General features: G+C 37.4%; 1 protein-coding gene across 1 annotated transcript in view; it reads left to right on the top strand.

Annotated features, from left to right (window-relative positions):
* The window catches only part of RPS6KC1 (ribosomal protein S6 kinase C1), an 87,110-nt gene that overhangs the window by 6,237 nt on the left and 57,515 nt on the right, over positions 1–23,358 (top strand). The window contains exons 2-7 of the mRNA XM_015815946.1: positions 975–1,010; positions 6,899–7,019; positions 12,001–12,116; positions 13,985–14,078; positions 15,147–15,203; positions 17,426–17,788. Coding sequence (XP_015671432.1) covers positions 975–1,010; positions 6,899–7,019; positions 12,001–12,116; positions 13,985–14,078; positions 15,147–15,203; positions 17,426–17,788 — 787 coding nt within the window. The remainder of the gene's footprint in view (positions 1–974; positions 1,011–6,898; positions 7,020–12,000; positions 12,117–13,984; positions 14,079–15,146; positions 15,204–17,425; positions 17,789–23,358) is intronic.

The following is a 23,358-nucleotide window of genomic DNA, read 5'->3' as shown; positions in this document are numbered from 1 at the left end:
GGACAATAAAAAAGCAACCAGAACACATCCTGTCTACCAGCCAACATCCTGATAAGCAGAGATTTAATACCAGGCAAACAATCAAGCAGAAATCAATGCCCTAATCAAGGAACTATCAAGGAGGAAACTACATAATCCGCTCCCAAACACTGGTAGGACAAGCTACTGTATTTAAACAGAGAACAAACTCCTGTAAGACTAGTCCAGGGGTAGGCAACCTTGGCTCTTTTATGACTCGTGGACTTCAACTCCCAGAATTCCTGAGCCAGCATGGCTGGCTCAGGAATTCTGGGAGTTGAAGTCCACGAGTCATAAAAGAGCCAAGGTTGCCTACCCCTGGACTAGGAGAAAGATGAAGCAGAAACCAAAGCAGGTGGACGAAAGCCAGGAATCTTGTCTAAAAGATCCCTTTGGGAGGTATTTAAAAAGGAATTAAGTCATGAAGAAAACAAAGGGGGAAAAAGTTTGCCCAGTCTTTGGATCCAGACTTGATGTTTTCCCTAGTTGAAAACAATGTGGGTAAGTGTATATGAGTGTGTATTTGTATATGTGCATGTTTGTCTGAGAAAGAGCAAATGTACATTGTAACCAGTAAAGTTTTGCTGTTGTTTTAAATTCACTGGATCACTTGTGGATTCTAAAGAGGCTGTCATGCCTCAGTGTTTGGTTGAAAGTGATCTGAAGTAATTGTTTAATTGTTTCCTGGTTATTGACCAGGGCTGTCAATGTGTGAGTGAGTGACCATAAATCGGATCTGGGAGTGCATATAACACCCACACTCTCTCACGGTGATGATGTTATCTAATTGGTTAATGAAATATCTGCAAACACACAACTAAACTCTCAGAGCACCAAGGATTTCACAATAAAGCTGGTTTCCCAGTTCAGTCTGTGTTAACAGTCTAATTTCATTTGTTATTTTTTATCCTTTTTAAAGCCTTGAGCACTAAAAAGGCCTTGCTTTTGTTTTTCAGATTGTTTCACGGAAAACTCCAGAAGATGTCCAAGAGGTAATGAAGGCTCTTTTGTTTACATTTTTGTTAGTTTGTCCTTTCATTGACTCTTATCAGGAGATATATAAGTCTCAGCATCTGCATGATAATGTCACCATCCCTCTCCCCATTAGAAAGTCTCAGTAGTTGCCTGCAAGTGATAACTATGCACTGTCAAGTTGAGATATACATTTTTAAATAAATACAGAAATATGATTTGAGAGACTGCAGAGTGTCAGGAATCACACAGATTTTAAATGTGATTCAGCCATTAGAAGATGAGAGGAAAGGAATGCCAAACAGATTTGATAAAGAATGAAGGAAATTTAAGGAAGTTCCTTATTCTAGACCAGGGATCCTTAACCTTGGCAACTTTAAGACTTGTGGACTTCAACTCTCAGCTGGCTGAGGAATTCTGGGAGTTGAAGTCCACAAGTCTTAAAGTTGCCACGGTTGAGGACACCTGTTCTAGACCATACTCTGAGATCATTCAGTCCAGTATTTGTCTTCTCTGGCATTAGACCCTCAGGTAGAGGTTATTCTCATCCTCTGTTTCCTGATCTTTTTAACTGACCAGAAGGCATTGATTTTGGCCCCTTTTAATGCAAATATGCATTCAGTAACTAACACAATGTGCTTATTGCTGAACCGGTATGTGTTCCTAAGAATAAAGTAAGAAGGGGTTGATAGCAAACAAAGCAGAATGCTCAAGGCAATTATGATAATAACTCTGAAAACATTCATAAAAAGAACAGAGTTCTGCAGCCCAGAGCATTTTCTTTGGTTCCATAGCTAAATGTGGTGAAATTGGTGATATGTATTCCTGAGAGCTTTCAGTAGTGGTGGTGGGGGAGGGGAATGAGAGAATGGAGAACTAGAATGTTAATCATATTTCAGATTCTCCCTGAAAGCCCAACAGGTTGACCAGGTATATAGTTCTCTCATCTCTGATGATCATTCTGATCACTGGTCAAATTAAATCTTTTTATGGTCAAAGACCAGCACACTATAGAGATAGTGTTTTGACAGAGAGATTGATTTTGTAAAATACTGGGAAAGTTCAGAAAGTTCTTCTAGGCTTTGGCTCATGAACAAAATGACAGATATTCCTTCTGCAGTTTTATCTGGGTGGAAGAGAGACTTTCATCCTGTTATGTGAATAATGTGCCCAGCAGACAGGTTTCCTGAATTGTCTGGACACATTCTTCAGCAGATGTCACAGAAAAGAGGGAGTCAACCTGTTCTTCAAAGCATGTGAGGGTAAGACAAGAAGTAACAGATGGAAACCTATCAAGGAGAGATCTAACCTAGAACTAAGGAGACATTTCCTGACAGTGAGAACAGTTAATCAGTGAAATGGCTTGCATCCAGAAATTGTGATAGTTCCATCACTAGAGGTTTTTAAGAAGACATTGGGTAGCCATTTCCATGGAATGTTATAGGTCTCCTGCCTGAGCAGGTGGTTGGACTAAAACTTCCAAGGTCCCTTCCTATTCAGTTGGCTTTGTCAGACACAAAGAATCATGACTATATATTAAGTTCCATTTAAGAAGATGAGTTGATTAGCAGACAAGGAATTAGAAATCAAGCAAAGGAAGAATTTGGAGTCCATATAAAAAAAGACAGTCAATAAACTTGGATGGAATATGATGATAGCTGAGCTTTATCCCTTATCATGTTAATTATAAATAAGGCAATCTTATTTTGTTTTTAAATAATATTAAGGGTAAGGAGACCGTTAATTGTGTATGTAGTGTGGAGACTGAAAAAATAAAGTCTCTTTTATACACATATATTGTATATGTAGTTTATTTGGTAGTAGCATGGACATAGCATGTATTGCTTCTTTTAGGATGACTTTTCAACTTCTCATTTTAGACTACAGCCTTGGTATTCCTTATCAAACCTGCTTAGCTTCTAATCTCAGAGAAGGGCAGTCTGTTAAGACAGGATGCAGTAGAGGGCACATTTTTTCCTCCACTGCAGTCTTAGTGAATTTCATTAGCAACCATCCCATCATTCAAAGAGTTTAAAGAACATCTTCTTTACCAATCCCAGTGATAAATTCAGCCCTGATGGTCAGAATCCTCCTCAGAATCAGAGCTTAGAAGGGAAAAATTAAAACTCCATACACTGTGTATAGAAAGAGAAGGAACTGGAAGAAAATCCAACTGAAGGACTGTGCTGCAGATTAGAGTTGGAGGAATCTTGGGAGAAAATTAGACTAAAGACTATATTGGAGATGAGAGTAGGGAAGATGAAGGTGGAAAGAATGTTACAGATTGGAATTGGAGTGGAAAAAGAGAAGCAGGAAAGATTGCTTGGAGTATATGGAAAAATTGTATGGATCTGTGATTGGGTAGGAAATGGAAGGGGGATCTGAGCAGAGGGTGGTTAGGTGGAAGGAGGGAGGAATTTTGAGGAGGCTTATAGTCCACCTCCTAATGAGAGAATGGGATGGTGTATAAGGAAAGTCATATACTCACCCCAGCCAGATGAGAGCTGGAGAGGAGAAATTGACCATGGACCTCTATAAAAGTTACAGGGACCCTACAATATATTCCCCAACTATCTTTCTGCTTTCTTGCTTGCTTATTTACTTACTTATTTATTTAAAGTGCTTTTATGGAATCAGTCCTTCCAAAAATATAATATATAAAATAATGTCAAAAATATATCAATGCCATAACCTTTAACCTCTCAAATTAATGTAACTCAATGTAAGATAATTAGTATAATTTATCTGTATTATATAATGCTACTTCATCTAGATATTTAAAATGATTTGCCTTTTTAGATCTAGTTGGCTCATATTTTCATGTTGAAATTTGATATTGTTTTTAAAAATATATATTCAACAACACTTAAAACAACTTATTGGCTTGTTATTCAGTGGAGGCATTTCATTTAGCTTGGCAAATATGACAGTTGGTTAATATCACCTGATACTGGCAAACAGATAACTTGTAGACTCTGTGTTAAGGCCAAAACTGAAACTTATGAAGTCTTCTGCCTGCTTATTTAGTTTAACTTTTTTTAAAAAAAGTTTCACATTTTCAACTGTAAACAGCACTTCGGTGTTATTATAAAAATATAGCCTAACCAAAAAGCATTAAATTATATATATATAATAGGCATAGATGTTTTTGTTGAGCTTGGCAGGCCTTTCTTCCAGCATTACATTATACTGTATATAACTACGTATAACAAGTTTTGAGGCTAGGAAAATGTTTTATACAGTAGTAAAATACATGATATACAATCATGCTTTTTTAGCATTTTAACATTTCTTGTAGTTGGAAACAACATCAGAGAATTAGAAGACAGGCAGAATTGGCAAGAGAGTTTCTTATTCTTTCTGATCTGTATTTTTATCTGAAAGATTCAGATTAGAGCTGCTCACTTCTAAATCTGTACTAAATAAAATCCTTGAGCACCGATATCTGGAATAATGTTTAATTTTTAAACATTAAATATTAAAAACAGTTCAATACCAATTGGTGGACAATAAGGACACTATGTTAAGATAGAGAAACATTAAAATATGCAAAATGCTTGTAGAAAGATAATGACTAGTTGTGATCTGCTATTCAGAATAAATATTTGTGAAAAGAAATGAAAAGGTTTGAAGAGTGTACTTCTGTCCACTCTGCTATAGGGAAGAGAGACTTAAGTACATCAGGGCAAAAAGTAGGTTGAATGCAGTAAGAACCAGGTACTTAAAAACAGAACATGTAAATAGTAATATGGGTGCTGAATGAATGTGGATTGAATGCACAAGTGAGTGACCAGAATAAAAAAAATACAGAGTTGTTTTGATCACATACAGGTAGTCCTTGTTTAATGGCTATAATTGGAAGAGGCAACTTAGTCATTAAGCTAAGCAGTTATTAAGTGAAACTGTGACTGTGCTTGTGATCTTATTTCAGCTTTCCTTTGCTTTATAGATATGCAAAAGTCATAAATGGGAGGATTGGTTGTAACCAGAGCTTTTTTTCTCATAGAACGCCCAGAACGGAGTTCCGGCACCTTTTTTGGATGGAACCTTGTAGGATAGGCAAGGCGGGTTGTATGACGTGTGTGAGTTCCGGCACCTTTTTTTTTTTTTTTTAGAAAAAAAGCACTGGTTGTAACATTTTTTATCATCACAATAGCTGAGAATGGTTGATAAATAGGATTATCTGAATGGGAAAAAAAAGAATTGAGTGGGGTTAAATTACAAGACAAGTGTAAAAGAAGAGTAATTTAGGCAAGAAGAAGGGGAAGACTGAGAAAGTAAGGGTTTAATGGAGCTGATGAGATGTCCAAGAATAGAGGGATGAGAAATTTAAGGGACAAAATGTAGTGTGTGAAGTGGTGGTAGAACAAGAATGATTTGCAAGGCTAGAAAGGTATGCAGAAGTATAATGAGAGAATGGTGTTGTTGTATACTAATTTTAACCATGATATCTTTCTTTTTCTTATTTCATAACTTTAATTTCTTTGCTTTCCTATTTCCTACTTTTTTCTGCATTCTGTGTTACTTATTCCAAAAGGGAATAGTGGAATGGTTAAATATGCATGTGAATTCATGAAATCTGAATAATTTTATCTTTTTAATAACTTGTGTTTGTGCAATTGTATGCATATAATATGGAGTATATGGGATCTTGGTGCTCCTAACAAGAAAAGGCAACTCTTAAGAAACATTTAAGACTTCCAGGTTGGCACTGGATTTTTACAACAAATAAATCCATTGGAAAAATGTAAAGATAGGTTGCAGAAAAGGGATAGGGTTATGTAAGTAGCTTTACAAAAGAGAGAGACAGAAAGAGGGAGAGAGAGAGAGACTGAGAATAAATATGCGAATACATAAAAGAATCTTTATTTGTAAGAACAGATACACAAAGCCAGTACCTTATTTTGTGATTATCTATTATTTTTTTTAAAAAAAGATGGTCTAGGAGGTAAATAGTTACAACCCTAATTTAGATTACCTTGGTGAATTTAATAATTATTTGAGCCTTCATTGTTGCTTTCCACTTTTGGACAATTGGTAGAAATTTAATGGATGTTTTAATCATATTTTTTTAAAAAAAATATTCATCAAAGAAGCTATAGTCCTCAGTTGTGTAGCACTGAAGACTTACAGTTGCATGCAGATGTTTAGCTACCCTTGGTATGTTTCAGTGAATGCCTAAATAAACAAAAGCTGGCCAACGTCTAACAGGTAGGAAGTTACACAATGTCTTTTTGCAAATATGGATGCATACTTACTGTATAATGGGTGAGTTCCCATTCTTGCTCCCGCTCCCGCCAACCTAGCAGTTCAAAAGCATGCAAATGCAAGTAGATAAATAGGTACCACTTCGGTGGGAAGATAACAGCATTCCATGTGCCTCGACGTATAGTTATGATAGCCACATGATCACAGAAGTGTCTTTGGACAATGCTGGCTCCTTCGGCTAGGAAAACAGTGATGAGCATCGCCCCCTTAAGTCAGACACAACTGGACAGTTTTTTTTTTTTTTTTTTACTATTTCTGTGCAGTTATTCACAGATTTAAAATGGACTGAAACAGAACATTAGAAATATATCTTAGATGACTACACTGAATTTAAATACATTATTAGGGAAAAATTCAATTAGATTTCTCTCCATTAGTTTATGAGCAAAACTGAGTACTAAGTGATTTCCTGGATTAAAATTCTTACCTGATATGTCTTAGTAAATCTGTTCTTCGGGTAGAAAAAGAGGGGGAAGAAAAAAATGATATCACAGCAAAATCTAGATTCACACTGTTAGCTAATATTTTTGGTGACTGTATTGGTTTCTGCTTTTTTATTTTTATAAATGCTTTATTAGAAGGATTAATTGCCTCATGGGTGTGTTTGTTTTCTGTTTTGTTTTATTTTGTTTTGCTTCAGATAGTCGTTTGGAAGAGATACAGTGACTTTAAGAAATTGCACAAAGAACTCTGGCAGATTCATAAGCACTTATTCAGGCATACAGAATTGTTTCCTCCTTTTGCTAAAGCAATAGTATTTGGTAAGCATCTTTTAAAAATCATTAAATAATTTTGGAATACATTTTTGTTCACTGTGAGATAGAATAATTGGATTGCCAAGCAATGGCAAACCACTTCTTAAAAATGTTCCCAAGAAAATTGCAGGGACTTGTCCACATTATTGCCAAGGGTCAAAAATCAGACTGACTTGGCCACAAAGTAATAATGTATCCTATATGTATTACATAGCCATTGTATATCTCATTATAGATTCTAATTACAATTAGAACATCAAGATAACTTATTACTGTATAAGCCTCACTTGTACAGATTCCACTCCTGATTCTGGATCTAATTGTAGGCCAGTGTTAATTTATTCACAGACCATTTTGCTGGCCATGATCAGTTCCAAATTATAATTTGTCTTGTGTTCCTGACATAAACAGAATAAACTGTTGAAAACAAGCAGTTGGGTCAAAGTGAGATGTCTACAGTTATCACTGCTGAAAAAAACTTGACTGCCTCTGAAGATAAGCCTGAAAATTAGCCATCCTCTGAAAAGGACTGCTTGACTAGTTAAATTGACTTGTGAACTGTAATGCCTAAGCAGAGGTTGTATTATTTATTTTGTTCTCCTCCAGCTAATTTTTCCTTGTGTAGCATCTCCATCCACTTTCCCCTTCGTCTTCATTCCCTTCCTGCTGCAGCCACCTTTTCCTTTTGCTCTATCTTTACTCTGTTTTTTTCTTCTTTTTGGCTGTTTCTGTTGGAAAGGGGAAGAAGTGGGTTTGTGTGCCTGTAAAATGTATTTTGTTGTGGGAGTGGTTCTGTGTGAGAATGGCTGGTTACTTCTTTGACATTAATCACCCCAGGAAAATGCAGAATATTTTATTTATTTGCCATACTTATGTACAGTGTTCTTTTCAAATATTTTCTTATAGCTGAATGATAGAAGAAAACATGCCTTTTAATGTTTATGTTGAATTCCTTCAGTACAATTTCTTATAATTCTTCAGAGACGTCCATAAGCTCCAATTATGCTCTTCTGATTAAAATTTATTTTAAAAGGACTTTGATCAGTGAAATTATGAGGCAGTACAGGTAATACTGACTTAACAATCATTTTTGGGACTGGCAACTCTGTCATTCCCCCTGTGGTCAGTAAGTGACTCATTGAACTAATTATAATTAGACATCATATGGCTACAATTTGTGATTTTACTGCTGGCTTCTCTGTTGACTTTGTTGGAAATGGGATATGAAGTACGCAAATGGTGATCATGTGGCCATGGGATGCTACACTGATCACAAATGCTCACTGGTTGCCAAGTGCTCACATTTGCCAAGAGGGTAGGGGTTCCTCTGATTTCCAGTCGGAGGCTGTTCCAAAAGACTTGGGGTGACCACTGATAAGGCACGCCTCTGAAGTCCCATAGGATGGAAACATTTAAGGGAAGGGACCTGGAGTGTATCCAGGAGGTATATCCTCAGGGAGAGGCAGTCTCATGAGTAAATTGTTGGATGTCCCAATAGCATATTTTTATTATTTGGATAGAAGCTTTTTTGTTCTTGAATTTTTTGTCATTTATAGGCATGTTGACATTGAAAAACACCTTAAAATACATGTCTGATATAACTTTGGACAAGGCGTCCTCTTCTGAGATGATCAAGTGCTGTTGTTCTTTCTGATATTGGAAAAATTGAAGAGGGTTCAAATTGTAAACTATTACAGTGCAGTGCTTACAATAGTGCCTAAACAGTGCCTAAACCTGTGAACTCACATGGCCCAGTTTCCCTCTGCCCCCCCCCAGCCAAGCCGCCTGCTCTCGATGCTCCAAAAGCGGAGTGGCGAGAGCAGAGGCTGAATGGCAGAAGTACGCCCTGCTCAGCTTCATTGACTCACTGAGGCTGCATGCACAGGACACCCGATTCACTTTTGGAGTGTCGGGCAGCCTCAGTGAGTCTGAAGGAGTACGAGACCGTGTTCCCAAAGGCTTCTCTTCTTTCTTGCATGAGTGGAACTGCGCAGCCTGGTTCCCCTCTCCCCTCCCCAGCTGAGCCTCCAAGCCGCAAAGATTGGGACCGCTGGTTTAGAACATTCAGTTGGGATTAGGGAGACACTGAATGAAATGTCCATGTATACATGTGTGTGAGCATAGTTTCCATGTTTTTCAAGAGATATTCATGCACACACTACACTGAGCTCCTTGGAAGAAGAGATGGTGGTAAATGTAATGGATAAATGTTGGGTAATAAAAGGAGGAGATTCATGTCTGTCTCTTCATTGTCATCCCATGCCGATATGCTGAGATTGGCTCCATGATTAAATCATTGAAATATGTAATCTTTCTGAAAGAACAACAGTTTTCTCAGTTTATAATGCAATGGTGATTGTCTTCATTCTTGATCCTGATTTTATTCATATCTCTTCTTTTTTAAAAAATGCACACCTTTAAAAAGCAAAATAAAAATAAAAATTCCTTGATAGGATTTGATAGTTATGTATTCTGATGGCAGTGGTGCTGTATAATAATTCTTGGATAAAATAAAAAATGTCTTCATTTGATTTCTAGGGATCGAGTTCTTGTAGTTTTCTTGGCAGTATTATGGAATAGATTTGCCATTACTTTTTCTGGAATGTTTTTCAACTTCAACTTCTGAGTCTCATCTGCCAACTGGAATTCTCAGGCAGCTTCCATTTACCTCACCACGGCTGATTTTGCTTAGCTTCTGTGATCAGCCATAATCTAGTAATGATGCCTTTTGAGGCACTGTTCTTGAGTACACAGCATAATTTATCTACTTCAAGAAGCCATTGTATCATGGATGCAGTGGTAAAGTCAAAACATTTAGGAAGCTGAATATTGAGTAAATGGAAAACATCAAGCAGCTCTAAAACCTGGTTTTCCTGCAACATGTTTAGAAGCCCAAATCATTTGTCAGTAAATCAGAATAGAGCTGGAAGGGACCTTGGAGGTCTTCTAGTCCAACCCCCTGCTCAAGCAGAAGATACTATACCATTTCAGATAGGTGGCTGTCTAGTCTTTTCTTAAAAACCTCCAGTGATGAAGCCCCTACAACTTCTGAAGGCAAGCTGTTCCACTGGTTAATTGTCTTCACTGTTAGGAAGTTTCTCCTTAATTCTAGGTTGTAGTGTCATCTTATTTTACAATTGGTCCAAACCATAGTTAACAATGCCCAAACTGAACTGGTAATCCAATATTGCACATAATAAAAATAGATGTAGTCAAGGTAGTCAAGTCAAGGTTGTAAATTTAAAATATGTATATACTGTCTTTCCTCGGCTTTGTTCAAGGCAATCAACAAAAGTGAATTAAATTGATAAAATAGTAGTAAAACACTAAAGTAGCAAAACAAAAGAGAAATAAATAGAGTGAGTCTTTAAAACAGGGGTCTTCAAACTTGGCCCTTTTTATGACTTGTGGACTTCAACTCTCAGAATTCCTCAGCCAGGCATGCTGGCTGAGGAATTCTGGGAGTTGAAGTCCACAAGTCATAAAAGGGCCAAGTTTGAAGACCCCTGCTTTAAAAGAACAATGTAATGAAGTAGAGTGTGCTAAGCTATAGTGTAGCTGATTTGAGCTTCATAAGATGTGTGAACCCAACCAATTGTGGCTTACATGCCTTAGCTTGATCTCTGTATCAAGTTTGATTAAAAATGATTTTTAGTTTCAAAGCCTTCCTGTGAAAACACACTTTAATAACCAGCAAAATGAGAAGGACGAGAGACAACTTCCTCTGGATGGTGTTTTAGAGTCAGAATTTACAAAGACAGAGTAAAAAACAAACGAACTAAGCGACAGTTACAACAATGTAATTGAACTCTTGCTTCCAGCCTCTTTTTAAATGAACATTGCATTTGCCAGGCTAGCTGATCTTCCCTTTTTAAGGGTCACTATAAGGAGAGAAGGAAATCAACTGCCAGTAGACCAGTGGTTCTCAACCTTTTTAATGCCGCGACCCCAACCGGTCGTAAGTCGAGGACTAAACCGGTCGTAAGTCGAGGACTACCCAACCGGTCATAAGTCGAGAACTTTCCCTGCCCGGGAGCGCCGCGCATGCGTGGTTCTGCCCCCTGCACCGGCCGAGGCGTAGCTGGCAAGCGGCAGAGACGGAGCAGGCCGACCACCAGCTGGCCCAGCCCAAGGGAGGTAAGGCACCCGTCGGAAAAGGGGAAAAAAATGGCAGACAAAAAAAATGGCGGACAAAAAAAAATGGCGGACAGCCTTGCTTGGTGACCCCCGTGAAATGGTCGATCGACCCCAAATGGGGTCCCGACCCACAGGTTGAGAACCACTGCAGTAGACTGATGAAGGCCATTCTGCTTTTCCCTTTCACTTCATTCATTGGATAAAGCAGCTGGATGAATTGGCCTTTATCACTACCCAGCTGAAATGGCATTCTCTCTCTCTCTCTCAAATAGAAATATTGCCAGAAAACATGAGATTTGATCAATCTGTTAAGTGTCTAGTTTAGCAGCCGTTGAAGCACCAAGTAACATTTAAAGGTCCTAAGTCATTTGGGACACAATATATTCTTGCCTTTTTTTTCCTTCTAGTAGCAAGACTGTCGTGTGCGTGGTGTTCAGTGAAGAAAAATTCAAAATCCAAGTCTTTGTTTTTAGTATAAACCAAATAACTGAAGTCTGCAACCGTAAGGGATTAGGATTGACATGGGCACAGTACAGAGTAGATATCTATAATGTGACTAGCTCTATCTCATTTATTTTTTGATATTGATGGTATATATTTAGTGTTTTATTGGCTAATCAATGTGTTCTCATAAAAGGGAGCTTTACATTCCATTAGGGCTACCAAATTATATATGTCATCAATAGACGGTAAAACATTCTGGAACATTTGAGCTCAGATATTTGACCCTGTCTCCTGAAGCAGTTGTGTGACTTCATAGATGCAAAGCTTTTTTTTTTTTTTTTCTCATAAAGGATTGTCAGAAAAAAATGATTTGTTTCTCATAATGTTAATTTTGTTCATGTTTCAGGGCGATTTGAAGAAGGTGTGATTGAAGAGAGAAGACAGTGCGCAGAAGATTTGCTTCAGTTTTCTGCCAACATCCCCATGCTCTATAATAGCAAGCAGCTTGAAGATTTCTTTAAGGTTAATCTTTCTCAGCTAGCCCATCTAATAAATTATTTCATTTCACTGTGTGAGTGAAATACTTGTTCATAGTACTGTTGCTCTGTAAAAATCAGTACAAATGCAGTTTACCATAAATCACAGGAAAACAAGCAATTTCTGTGTATTATTACATTTGCTCAAGGGCAGCTGTCCATAGCAATTTCCCATCTACACAGTGAAGTTGCAAATGATAAGATCTTAGGATTGGTCTAAGGTTGAAACAGATTCTCTATAGTATGCCAATCAATTAATCAATCAATCAATCCAATCAATCAATAGCGTGTGTGTGTAAAATCTTCATTCTCTCATACCCCCATCTGCAACCACTTACTTAGGCTAAATTAGTAGTTACTATTGCAAATAATTCTCTATATGATATAAAACAAAAAGGTACTTTATTAGACTGAAGAGCACCCAGAGAATTTTGGATTGGGACAGTATACAAATGTTGTGAAACAAATGAATAAAGTACCATATAGATTATATTAGATAGACAAACAGCTTCTGCTTTGCTACTTTTTTCTGCCTTAAATACGCTATTGGTACACATTGGAAGGAAAGAGAGTGTCTTAGATTAGTAGATTAGTAACTGCACATTGCTGATATTCTATTAAGCGGTCTCTTCAGCAAACGAAAATGATGTGAGTGTGGCAATGCACATGCAATAAAGTGATTAAATCACGATAATGTGAAAATGTAAATTGTGTCTTTCTGTAACATTAAGCACATGTCATTTGTTCCTCCTTGATCTTCCCTCTAGACACCCAAACTTCTAAATAATAGGCATATACTGCTGCAAATATCCAGGCATCACTAAGATGGCAGCAAAGCATAAAAGTATTCTGTACCTCTTTGCTATTATTTATAGCCATGCAGATTTTTGCAGCCCAGATCTGATCCATTTGGCGTTGGCTAACTTCACACTGTGAAGTGTGGTGAGGGAAGCTTGTTTATATCTAGTATTTCTTCCGTGAGGTCTTAGGGAGCTAAGCTTTGCCTAGGCACTAAACAGATCCAGAGTTGCATAAGCTCAGCTGTATCATATACATTCCAATTGTGTTGGGAAGCCAAAATACAGTATGTTTTCTATGAACCTGACTGAGAAACCACAGCCTTTGTGTGACTGGTAAACATTATGTTTATGGCAGGTTTACAGTTGGGTTAATTATGATTTATAATTTATAATTATGGTGTAACAATTAAATTGGTACAACAAGAATAAGGCTGCTAAGCTGATATAAAAACCAGCAGAGATGTTTTCTAGAGGGGAGCCATTTTAGTTTGAGAGGTATCAAACTAAAACATAGTGAAAGTTAATTTAAGATAAGATAGCTTTCTTTTGTTTCTAGCAGCTGGGGCAGGGGATATGGTGGGTTATGAACTATTTGATATATCCATGCAGATTGTTTAGTGAGGAAATTCTAACCCTCTTTGAGGAATTTTGTGTATAGCTAGAATGTCTCTCGGGTTTAAAAATCTGTTTTATCCTAAAAGCTAATATTGCTGTTTTAAAATAATATCTTCTTGAAAACAGATGACAGTGTTCAATATCATTTTTCTAGGACGGGAATATATGTCAGCTGGAACACATTGTGAATCAGTTAATTTGATTTAGGAATACTTTTGATATGTATTGACTATTCTTTCTTTCAATGTATACTTAGACTGAATCTGGAAAGAATATAAAACTAATCTCAACAGTGCTTGTTTCTGGCCAAGTTGTGGAACAGTGTTTTAGATAATATTGCTATTTTTCGTGTAACTTTTTCCCCCTGGGTGAAAGTTACATTGATCCATAGGGAAAAATAGCTGTATATATATATATATTGTTTTCTGTCTGTTTTAAGGATGGAGAGGTGCATGATGGATCTGAATTGATTGGTCCTGCAGAACCTCTGGTGGACTCTCTGATAGACAGCTTATCTACCTGCAGTTTTGAAGGTTGGCTCTCTTTTCTTACTTTTGGTAATCTAGCTCCAGGTTTTTTAAAACTGTAGTTTCTTGAAAAACACACACATAGTAATCTTATTTTTGGGAAAGGCAGTTGAGGAATTTTATATGGCATCTTTTGGGCACTTGATCTCCTTGATGTGCTGAGATTGAAACAATCCTGATTTAGTATAGTATGCAATTGTTTTCTTGGCTTTTGAGTGGCATGCTAGACACCTATTTCTCCAAAATAGGATTAAATCTAAATTGGAATTTTAACTATTTTGATATATTGTTTCTTTACTTGTTTCCCCAAGTGACCCAGTAGACAGAAAGAAGGGATCTGTAAGAAGAAAACAATAAAATATGTCAATACTTTTCAGTCATGCCTTAACATTTCCTGTCTTTCTGTCACATTCAAATTAGATTTGGTAACAACTTCTTATGGCCTCTTAATCTTCATCTCCTCTAGATGGCAGCATTATATTTAAATTCTAATTTTCTCGATTGTGCAAGTGATAAATTTTTCCTGGTTTGGTTTTCTCTGTTATGCAGAAACCATGATGAAATAATACCTATTGTAGCAATAACTGTTCAGATAATTTTTAATCTCATGTTCTGTAAACTATGAAATCCTTTTTATAATCAGCTTTTTGGTGTATTTCTAGATCATCCAATAGCCAGTGCTCTTTAGGGGGATTCACCAAATGAGGTTTCAGGTGTAAATTCACAAATGTGGTAGAACACAATATAAAATCTTAAAAGAAATAGAGACCAAATGAAAACAAGAACACCAGGGGAAAATACAGGTCAGTTATGTAAACGCTTATGGAGTTGTGGTGCATCTTCAGTATAGGCTGTTGGTCAGGTTAGTTGGAGATCCTACATATCTGAAGGGTGAATGATTGAGAGAAGCTGATTTAGGCTTTTAAAATAAAACCGGTTTATATTTTTCTAGATCGCATTTACCCAACAAGATGCCCTTCCCCCAACATTTTTTTAGAATTTCCAGCTGCAGTAAGTCTGTCCTATTTCAAACCTATGTGTAATTAACATTGGCCTTCATTTTTGTTTCTACAGTTCGGAAGGATATTGGTGTCCTTGATGAAGTGACACTTAGCCAGACAGAATATGGAGGTAAGAAAGAATGGAGTAAATTGAGCAGTTTAGGTTAATTGTTTATTTAATTTAAAAAAAGAGGTCACCCATAATGCACCGGCCCTTTAGGGTGGACTCCACTTGCAGCATACAGTTTTGAACGTTACTAGATTCCAAGCTCAATAGGGCTTTTTGAGGAGCATCAACACAATGGATTGTATTTGGATCTTATTGGTAATCAAGGCAGCTCCTGCAGTAATGGTATCACATGGAGAACAAGGCAGAACCCATCGACATACAGGCTAATAATTTCTGAATAGTCCTCAAGGCCAGCCCCATGCAAAGCAAACTGTAGCAACATAGATGAGAGTTACAAGGGCATGAATGGCCATGAATAATTGATCCTGATTTGTTGCAGTTTCAGAGAGATAGTGAGCAAGCTGCTATAACCTGAGACATTTTATCTGCAAAACATTGGCCTTTCTGTTAAACTATTGCTCATCTCTTCCAGCTTAAGATCACCAAATGCATTTTTGGCAGAAGTAAGACTTGAACTGGAGGATTACCAGATTTTTGACTTCAGCCTCAAGCTGTGCCACTTCACTGGTTCTTTTAATCTGAGTTTTGTGTGATGCTCATCTGGTTTGCACTTTCAGTATGAGAATTTTTGGAATGCTCTAATATTACACCAGTTCTACTCTATAGCAATAAAATAAGTTGTCCACTGAATGTGAATTGATATACAGATCAGCATCTTATTCAAATCCTCAATGACATTTTGACTGTATTCCATTGATTTATTTACAAATGAGCTCTAAATAGCTCTAAACAGGAATGAAAATTATAAATCTCCAAGCAATGGGGACTATTTTAATGTTATTCACCTGCTTGCTACATTTTATCTATTTGCTAAAAGAAAGATGAGTTATTAAATGTCATTATGTACTTTGAGAAAATTATGTTACTCAATAACCTAGGAGCCAAATCTCTTGGAGAAACACTGAAGAAGAAGAAATATGAGTATGGGTTGGTTCAGCACTCTGAAATATTATCAAAACAACCTGGACAGCTAATATAGATAGATAAAGTATACAGTATTTCTACTAACTGTACTTTAATTGTTCAGAAAGAAATTGTAATAAAACAAATCTAGCACTCCTTTATGAGGAAATTTACACTGAGACTTGTCCCAAAGGTGCTGTTCAAAAGGCAATTGGACTTTCTTGGTTTATTTTCTCTTGATTATGTTTCATTTCTCATCCAAGAAGCTTCTTCAATTCAAGGGACCCCCCCCCCCAAGAAAGTCCAGTTGCCTTTTGAACAGCGCCTTTGGGACAACCATGACCTGGGTGATTGAGGATCTTCATAGACATTTACACTGAGACTTATTAGATTAGATTAAAAAAGGATTCATCAGCAAGTGTATGCTCTGCAAAATATAAACAATAATGGAAATGGATAAAGAAGATTGTATTCCTTTCCCATTGAATTGGAACTTGGATTTAATCCAATAAATCCAATGTTAGGAGATTTGGGACAGATAAAAAGAAGCATTTCCTCACATGAACTATAGAAGTTGCATCCCAAGTTTTTTTTTGATCATAATCACTGACCTAGAATGATTTGGAAGGAAATTAAATAAATCCTAACAGGAAAAATTGTGGCTGATTAAAAGACATGCTGCCTGTATATTACCTCTACCTCTGGAGCCATACGTTTCTCAAAATTAATTGCTGGGCAGCTTGAGTGACGGTCTCCAATGGGCTGTTCTTGAGCCATAGTATGAATTAAAAATTCAACTAGATTGACTTTTAGTTTAACCTGGCAGAATACTTTGTTTTTTACTCACCAGTGGAATAGGTTTTACAAAAACAAGTTATAAATTGTATGATCTTCCATCAACATTCTTCATCATCATTAGCGTTTATGATACACCTTACTGAGGGCTCAAAGTACATCACATCTATTATCCTAATCACCACATAAAAGAAAGACCACTCTCTTTTTTACAGGCAGTGATCTAAAATAGTTAATACCTTTCATGGATACTTCTTTTACTTATCTTCTAAATCAGGCATGTCAAACTGCCGGCCGGTGGGCCGGATGCATCATGACAAAACTGCACCCACCCCATTGCAGGCAATGGGGAAAAAGTTGCGATATGTCGCACGACATCACGTAATGTCGTGAGTTTGACGTGCCGGTTCTAAATCGAGACTTTCTAGAGGATAAATGTTCTCCATTCTTTTGTTTCCCTACAGGTTTATCCAGTGACAGTGACTTGATTTCCTTGACCATTGATGCAGATTCTCTTGTTGAGTTAGATGATGGAATGGCATCTAACCAGGATTCCCCCAGCACATCGCTTGGTCTCAGCTCTGCTTCTGAACATCCAGTATTGTCATCTGCCATTTTAGATCAGGAATGGATCAAATCTGAGAATGAGAGGGAGAGCCGGGGTTTATTCACTGGGAGCTTGAAGGCCAAGCTTGGCAGAAGAGATTACTTGGACAAAGCTGGAGAACTGATAAAGCTGGCCTTGAAGAAGGAGGAAGAGGAAGATTATGAAGCTGCATTTGGCTTTTACAGAAAAGGAGTTGATCTGCTTTTAGAAGGAGTTCAAGGTATGATCTCATTTATTTTAACACTTATTTTAGTTTGCTTAAGCCTTTATCCTCTATGCAGCAAGTTTGAATTGTAATTAAATAATGGGATATTAAAGGAAATAGAAAACCAATCCTGGGCCACATTACATTTCTTTCTTTATTGAAATAGAAAAGCTTATAAAGAACAGAAATGGTACTTATAGGCTTACAGTCTAGAAGTCAGCATGCAAAAGGAAAAGAGAAAGCAAGTAAGGCATTAAAAGGAGGTTTCTTAGTTACAAAATTTAGCAGGTTGAAGATCAGAATGCAATAGAAGGACTTCTCCCTCTGATAAGTTTGGCAGTACCAGCTGATAGGGGGAAAAGGTGGTCTCTACTTAGGGTGAAATAATCCCTGATTGCTGTTTGCTCTCTGATCTATTCCTCTGAGGCAGGTTTAGTAGATGAGGCTTCTGATAGAATTAAGTTTTTTTCCAAATCAGTCCAGTGGCTTTTGCTAGCAGCGAGGAACTTCTGACCAACAAGTTTAATTACCATAACTTCAATAGGTAAAATTCTAGCTCTATATCTGTTTTTGACATACAGTATCTTAAAAACTCTTGCTCACATATGATTCAGCAGGAACTTTATTTTCTCCCCAAGGTTGCATTTGGGAATTACAATGAGAGTTTCAAAGTTTTTATTTCCAATTTTATTTAACCACAACTTAGCAATAGTTCGGAGCCTATAGTATTGTTTCTTTTTGGTTTGTAGAAAAAAAACCCCCACCTTATAAATCATAAGTTGAAGTTACTTTATTTCATATAATGATTATTTCACATGATTAAGAACAAATCTCCAGTATGAATAATCAGAAAGAGAAGTAAAGCTTAAGATGAGAAGTGCACAACCTCTCTAGAGGGAAGCTACATCATTCCCAGCATATAAAGCAAGATTTATTATGACACAATGTAAAGAACCCTTTCTTGAAGTTCTAATCTGAGCCCACAGGGGGGTGCTCAAGGCAAAGTCTTCTATTTTTCTCTAGGGGATAAGAGAATCCGTTCCACTGAATATGAATTGATAACTGAAAGGTAATATTTTTGGGCGTCTCAAGTTTCTCAGCAAACTAATTGTGCAAAAATAGTTCCCATCCACCAGCAGAAAGAGAGCGGAAGATCTATCCAACTACTTTAAGTTATGAACCAGTATAATAAAAGTTATAGAAGATGCTTTAATGCTTTCTTTAAAGGCTAGTAAGGTAAACATCATAGAAACACCTGAGGGCATATTGTTCCAGAGGACAGATTTGTATTTGCTCATATTCTGGAAGTCTATAGTAACGGTATATTCAATTTGCTGATACTACCTAGGAAAATACTACGCTATACTAATAGTCATCCTCTTACTTGTTTGCCCTGTGTGATTGTAGGGCCTGCTTTTTAAAGGCTGTACTCACCTAATTTTTGCGGTGAAGTTATTAATCCATGATATAATGAGAGGGTTAGTTTATCAGTTGCTTATTGCAGAGCTTGGCATTGATTTAAACTGCGAGGAAATGGCTGGACCAAGGTCAACTTGATTCTATAGCTTGCTTCCATGCCTAAGGGGCAGTGCTTTTTTTCTATATAAAAAAAAAAGGTGTCGGAACTCACACACGTCATATAATCCGCCTTGCCTACCCTACAAGGTTCCATCCAAAAAAGGTGCCGGAACTCCGTTCTGGGCGTTCTATGAGAAAAAAAGCCCTGCGAAGGGTGTACTAGAACTTGAATCTTTCCAGGCCTACTCCAGTATCTAATCCATTCTAGCTTTTGTATCATTATGTAGCAGTGTCCCAAAAGTGCCTTTTCAAGAGGCAATTGGACTTTCTTGTTTTTCTTTGAAGACATTTCACTTCTCATCCAAAAAGCTTCTTCAGCTCCGACTGAATGGTGAAGAATGGAAGGATTTATATTCCTTGCAGACAGCTGGTCATTTGCATTCTTTTAGAGAGTTGTTGAGGCCACTTGGAGGTTTGTCTGTGTCCTCAGGGTCACCTGAGTAGTACAAATGGGTGTGGAGCCTTTTTGGAACTGCTGAAAGGACTGTGTTGTGGAACTGCTTTCTGCAGGATGTTTTCTGCTTGTGTACCTTCACTATTGAACACAGGTGCAGGCTGTTGGGGATAAGTCTGTGTTGTCTGCATCTCATACTGAAGTGCAAATGGTTTCTGGAAATCTATTCATACTCCTGCATAGCTAAATGGAGATTCTCAGTCATCCAGGTCATGGTTGTCTCAAAGGTGCTTTTTCAAGAGGCAACTGGACTTTCTTGTTTTTCTTTGAAGACATTTCGCTTCTCATCCAAGAAGTTTCTTCAGCTTTGACTGGATAATGAGAATCTCCATAGACCTTATGTAGCAATATAATTACAATTAATAATGCTGCCTTAATAATAATGAGAGCTAACATAGTGTGTTAGTTATAGTGTGTATCTGGATTGGAGATTCCCTGTTCAAGTCCACTGTCAGCTGAGAAATCTCACTGAGTGACTTTGCGTCAGTAATTCTCTTATTCCAACTTTTTCCCAGAGTTGTACTAAAAGTTGGAAGAAAGGCTGAGACTTCAAATGACTTTCTTCATTCTTGTTGCCTTTTGTTGTGAGAAAACTACCTTCTGATACCTCTGTCCTGCATCTTTTTTAAACTCCCCAGTCTCTCTCTTTAAATTCTAGCGATGATGCTATTTTACAGTTCAGCCTAATTTGGGAATCACAAGCATTACATAGAATTGTGTGCTGATGTCTTTTTTTAAAAAAAATAGGGTGTTATTTTCTACTAAAGACACAAATACAAATACAAGCTATTGCCACATGGTGGCATCAAGCATGTAGATTAGGTATATCACAAACTTTATCCGATATCTAGTGAGCATAAGATACTCCCTATTCTCCCTCTCCTTGTTTTTTTACAATTTGTCATATTTTAACAAGTCATGTTGTTTCACTTTGCTGGGTATAGTCTACACTAACTAGAAATTGAATCTTGTCTTTGGTGTTGGTGGTGTCCAAAGTATGGGTCCCTACTAATAAGCTACGGTTTTTCTTCTTCATAGACATTTATTTTGGACTGTGTGTGTTGAACTTGCTTTCAGATATTGAAACATTTTTTATATAAAAGAAAAAACTGCTCTCCAATGCCAGTCTGCTTTGGGACACTTGAATTGCAGTTGCTTCCAGAGCAAAGTACTCTATAATCATTTGTGTCTTCCTGAAGATAACATTAGTTAACAGTCTCCTTTTCTAAAACAACATTTTTGATATTCTTTAATTCCCATTCAAGATAGTGGAAGTGGTTTTCAGACTTTTTATCTTCAGACGATCTTCCTTGTAGGAATTTATATACCAAGAAGCTCTGATCCGTTAAGGAAGATTTCTCCAAGCTGACACCCTTCAGATATATTAAGACTGCAGGTCCCACATTCCTCATCAGCTTTGCCAATAATTAAATATCGTGTTTCCCTGAAAATAAGGCCCGGTCTTATATTTTTTTGGCTCCATAAGACGCATTAGGCCTTATTTTCGGGGAAATATGGTATCAGGGTGATCAGCCAGGCCGGACACACCACCCCCAGCACGCGCAAAGAGACGGCAAGCACGTGGGGAGCGATGATGTCTGGCAGCAGCCACAACCCGCTGGCCCCTTGGCTGGCACATTCTGGGGCTGTGCAGCCTGTGCAGCGCAGGTGAATTGATTACCTGTCCAAGTAGCAGGCGGAGGCAGAGGCGCGGGTGGGGGGAAGCAGGTGAGTGAAGGAGACGTTAACTCAATGGGAGGCAAGGGCTAGCACTGAAAAATGTTTCTGGGTCCTTGGTTCTCTCACCTCCTGAAAAGGAGAGATTATTAGTAGCTTTCTTGTGAGGAATTTCTTGGATATTTGTGGCAGCCAAATGTAAACACAAGTGTCTTTATTATTCAAAATTCAGGGGAGAAATATGTCCTGACCACTCCTTTCTTTAAAGACTGCTTTGTATAGAGTTTCTGGTAAAAATATCAGATTTATTTGGGAGTATTGTGTGAGTAAAATCAGTCAGTGATTGAAATTAACAGAGATTTTGAAGTCCATATATTGTATTTTGTAATACAATTTTATTTAAAAAAGAAAAAAGCAAGAAAGGATACAGGTAATATTTTCATGAAGGAGAATGATTTGATGAAACGAAACAATGCACATCTGTGGCCAGAGTAAATGTGCTGCATGCACATTTATTAAAGGAGGCCAGCTGTGATCAGCATTTCCTCATCACGTAACAACACTGCCCGTTGATAGACTCCTGTATTTTTATTTTCCTCTCTTTGTATAAAACATTTTTTCAATAACGTTTTGCGCCTAGTCCAACAAGAGAAACAGAAAAGCAAAGAAATACGGTATTTCCTTGAGTTGTAACCTTTCAACAAGGCCTGTGCTCTACCAGGAAATGATGGTTATGAAGCTAGCTAGTTGAAGATTGCCAGAACTGTCTCTCAGGACCCAAGAAATTTACTCTGAGTTATTTGAAAACCATAACTATGTTTTGTAGATGTTGCTTGCTCTCCCTTGTCACTTTTTCACTTAGAAGCATTTCCAAGAAAAGTGATTGGTCTGTCACTTCAGGGTGAAATGCATCATATATTTTAAGTTTTGGTTGGAGACTGAGAAGCTGCTTTCTGAATCCTAACCTCTTTACCCAAATTCTTCTCATTAGGGATGCTCTAGAAAAAAGGAGCTACATGTATCAGTAAAATAAGTAAGAAGTAGGATCAGTCTGATTAATTTCTTTTTATTTTGTCATGACAATAATTCTGTTCTGTTCCTTTAATATATCAGATGTGTCCTAATTTTAAATCATAGGATGTGTGTGTGTGTGTGTGTGTGTGTGTATGAAGAGAAGGACTAGGGATGACATGATAGCAGTTTTCCAATAATTGAGGGGCTGTCACAGAGAGGAATGGGTCAGCCGATTCTCCAAAGCACTTGAGGGCAACCCAAGAAGTCACTGATGGAAGCTTAACAAAGAGAAAGAAAAAAAGAAAGCTGTCTATAGAGTGGCTTCACAGTGAGATAGGCAACAAATAAATTTAACAAATAAATAAGAGAGATCCAACCTACAGTAGCACTAAGGTGAAATTTCCTGTCAGTGAGAACAATCAATCAGTAGAACGGCTTGCCTCCAGAAGTTGTGGGTATTCCATCACTGGAGGTTTTTAAGAAGAGATTGGAGAGCCACTTATCTGGAATAGTAGAGGGTCTCCTGCCTGAGCATGGTTTGCACTAGAAGACCTCCAAGGCCCTTTCCAAAGCTGTTATTCTGTTTTCTGTATTTTAGCACAAAGTTACACATGCTACAATCTTAAATGCATAAAAATAATTTTCAAGCTAAGACCAATGTTTATTTTGTCTTCTTCCATGAGTATATAGATGTCTTTGGAGTGCTCCCAAGGATGCCAGAAATGCAAGATTCACAAGATTGATATTAATACATTTTACAAATAAATAAATTCAGAGAGGAACTATCCTGGGAGATTCATGAGGTTATCCCGAAGGAAGCAAAGAAAGAAAAATCTAATTCAGATAGATAGATGGATGGATG

The sequence above is a fragment of the Protobothrops mucrosquamatus genome, unplaced genomic scaffold, assembly GCF_001527695.2.
Source record: "Protobothrops mucrosquamatus isolate PMUCROS unplaced genomic scaffold, P.Mucros_1.0 scaffold388, whole genome shotgun sequence".
NCBI classification, from domain to species: domain Eukaryota; kingdom Metazoa; phylum Chordata; class Lepidosauria; order Squamata; family Viperidae; genus Protobothrops; species Protobothrops mucrosquamatus.
Note: the sequence above shows the minus strand (reverse complement) of the source record. Positions and strands in the feature narration are given on the sequence as shown.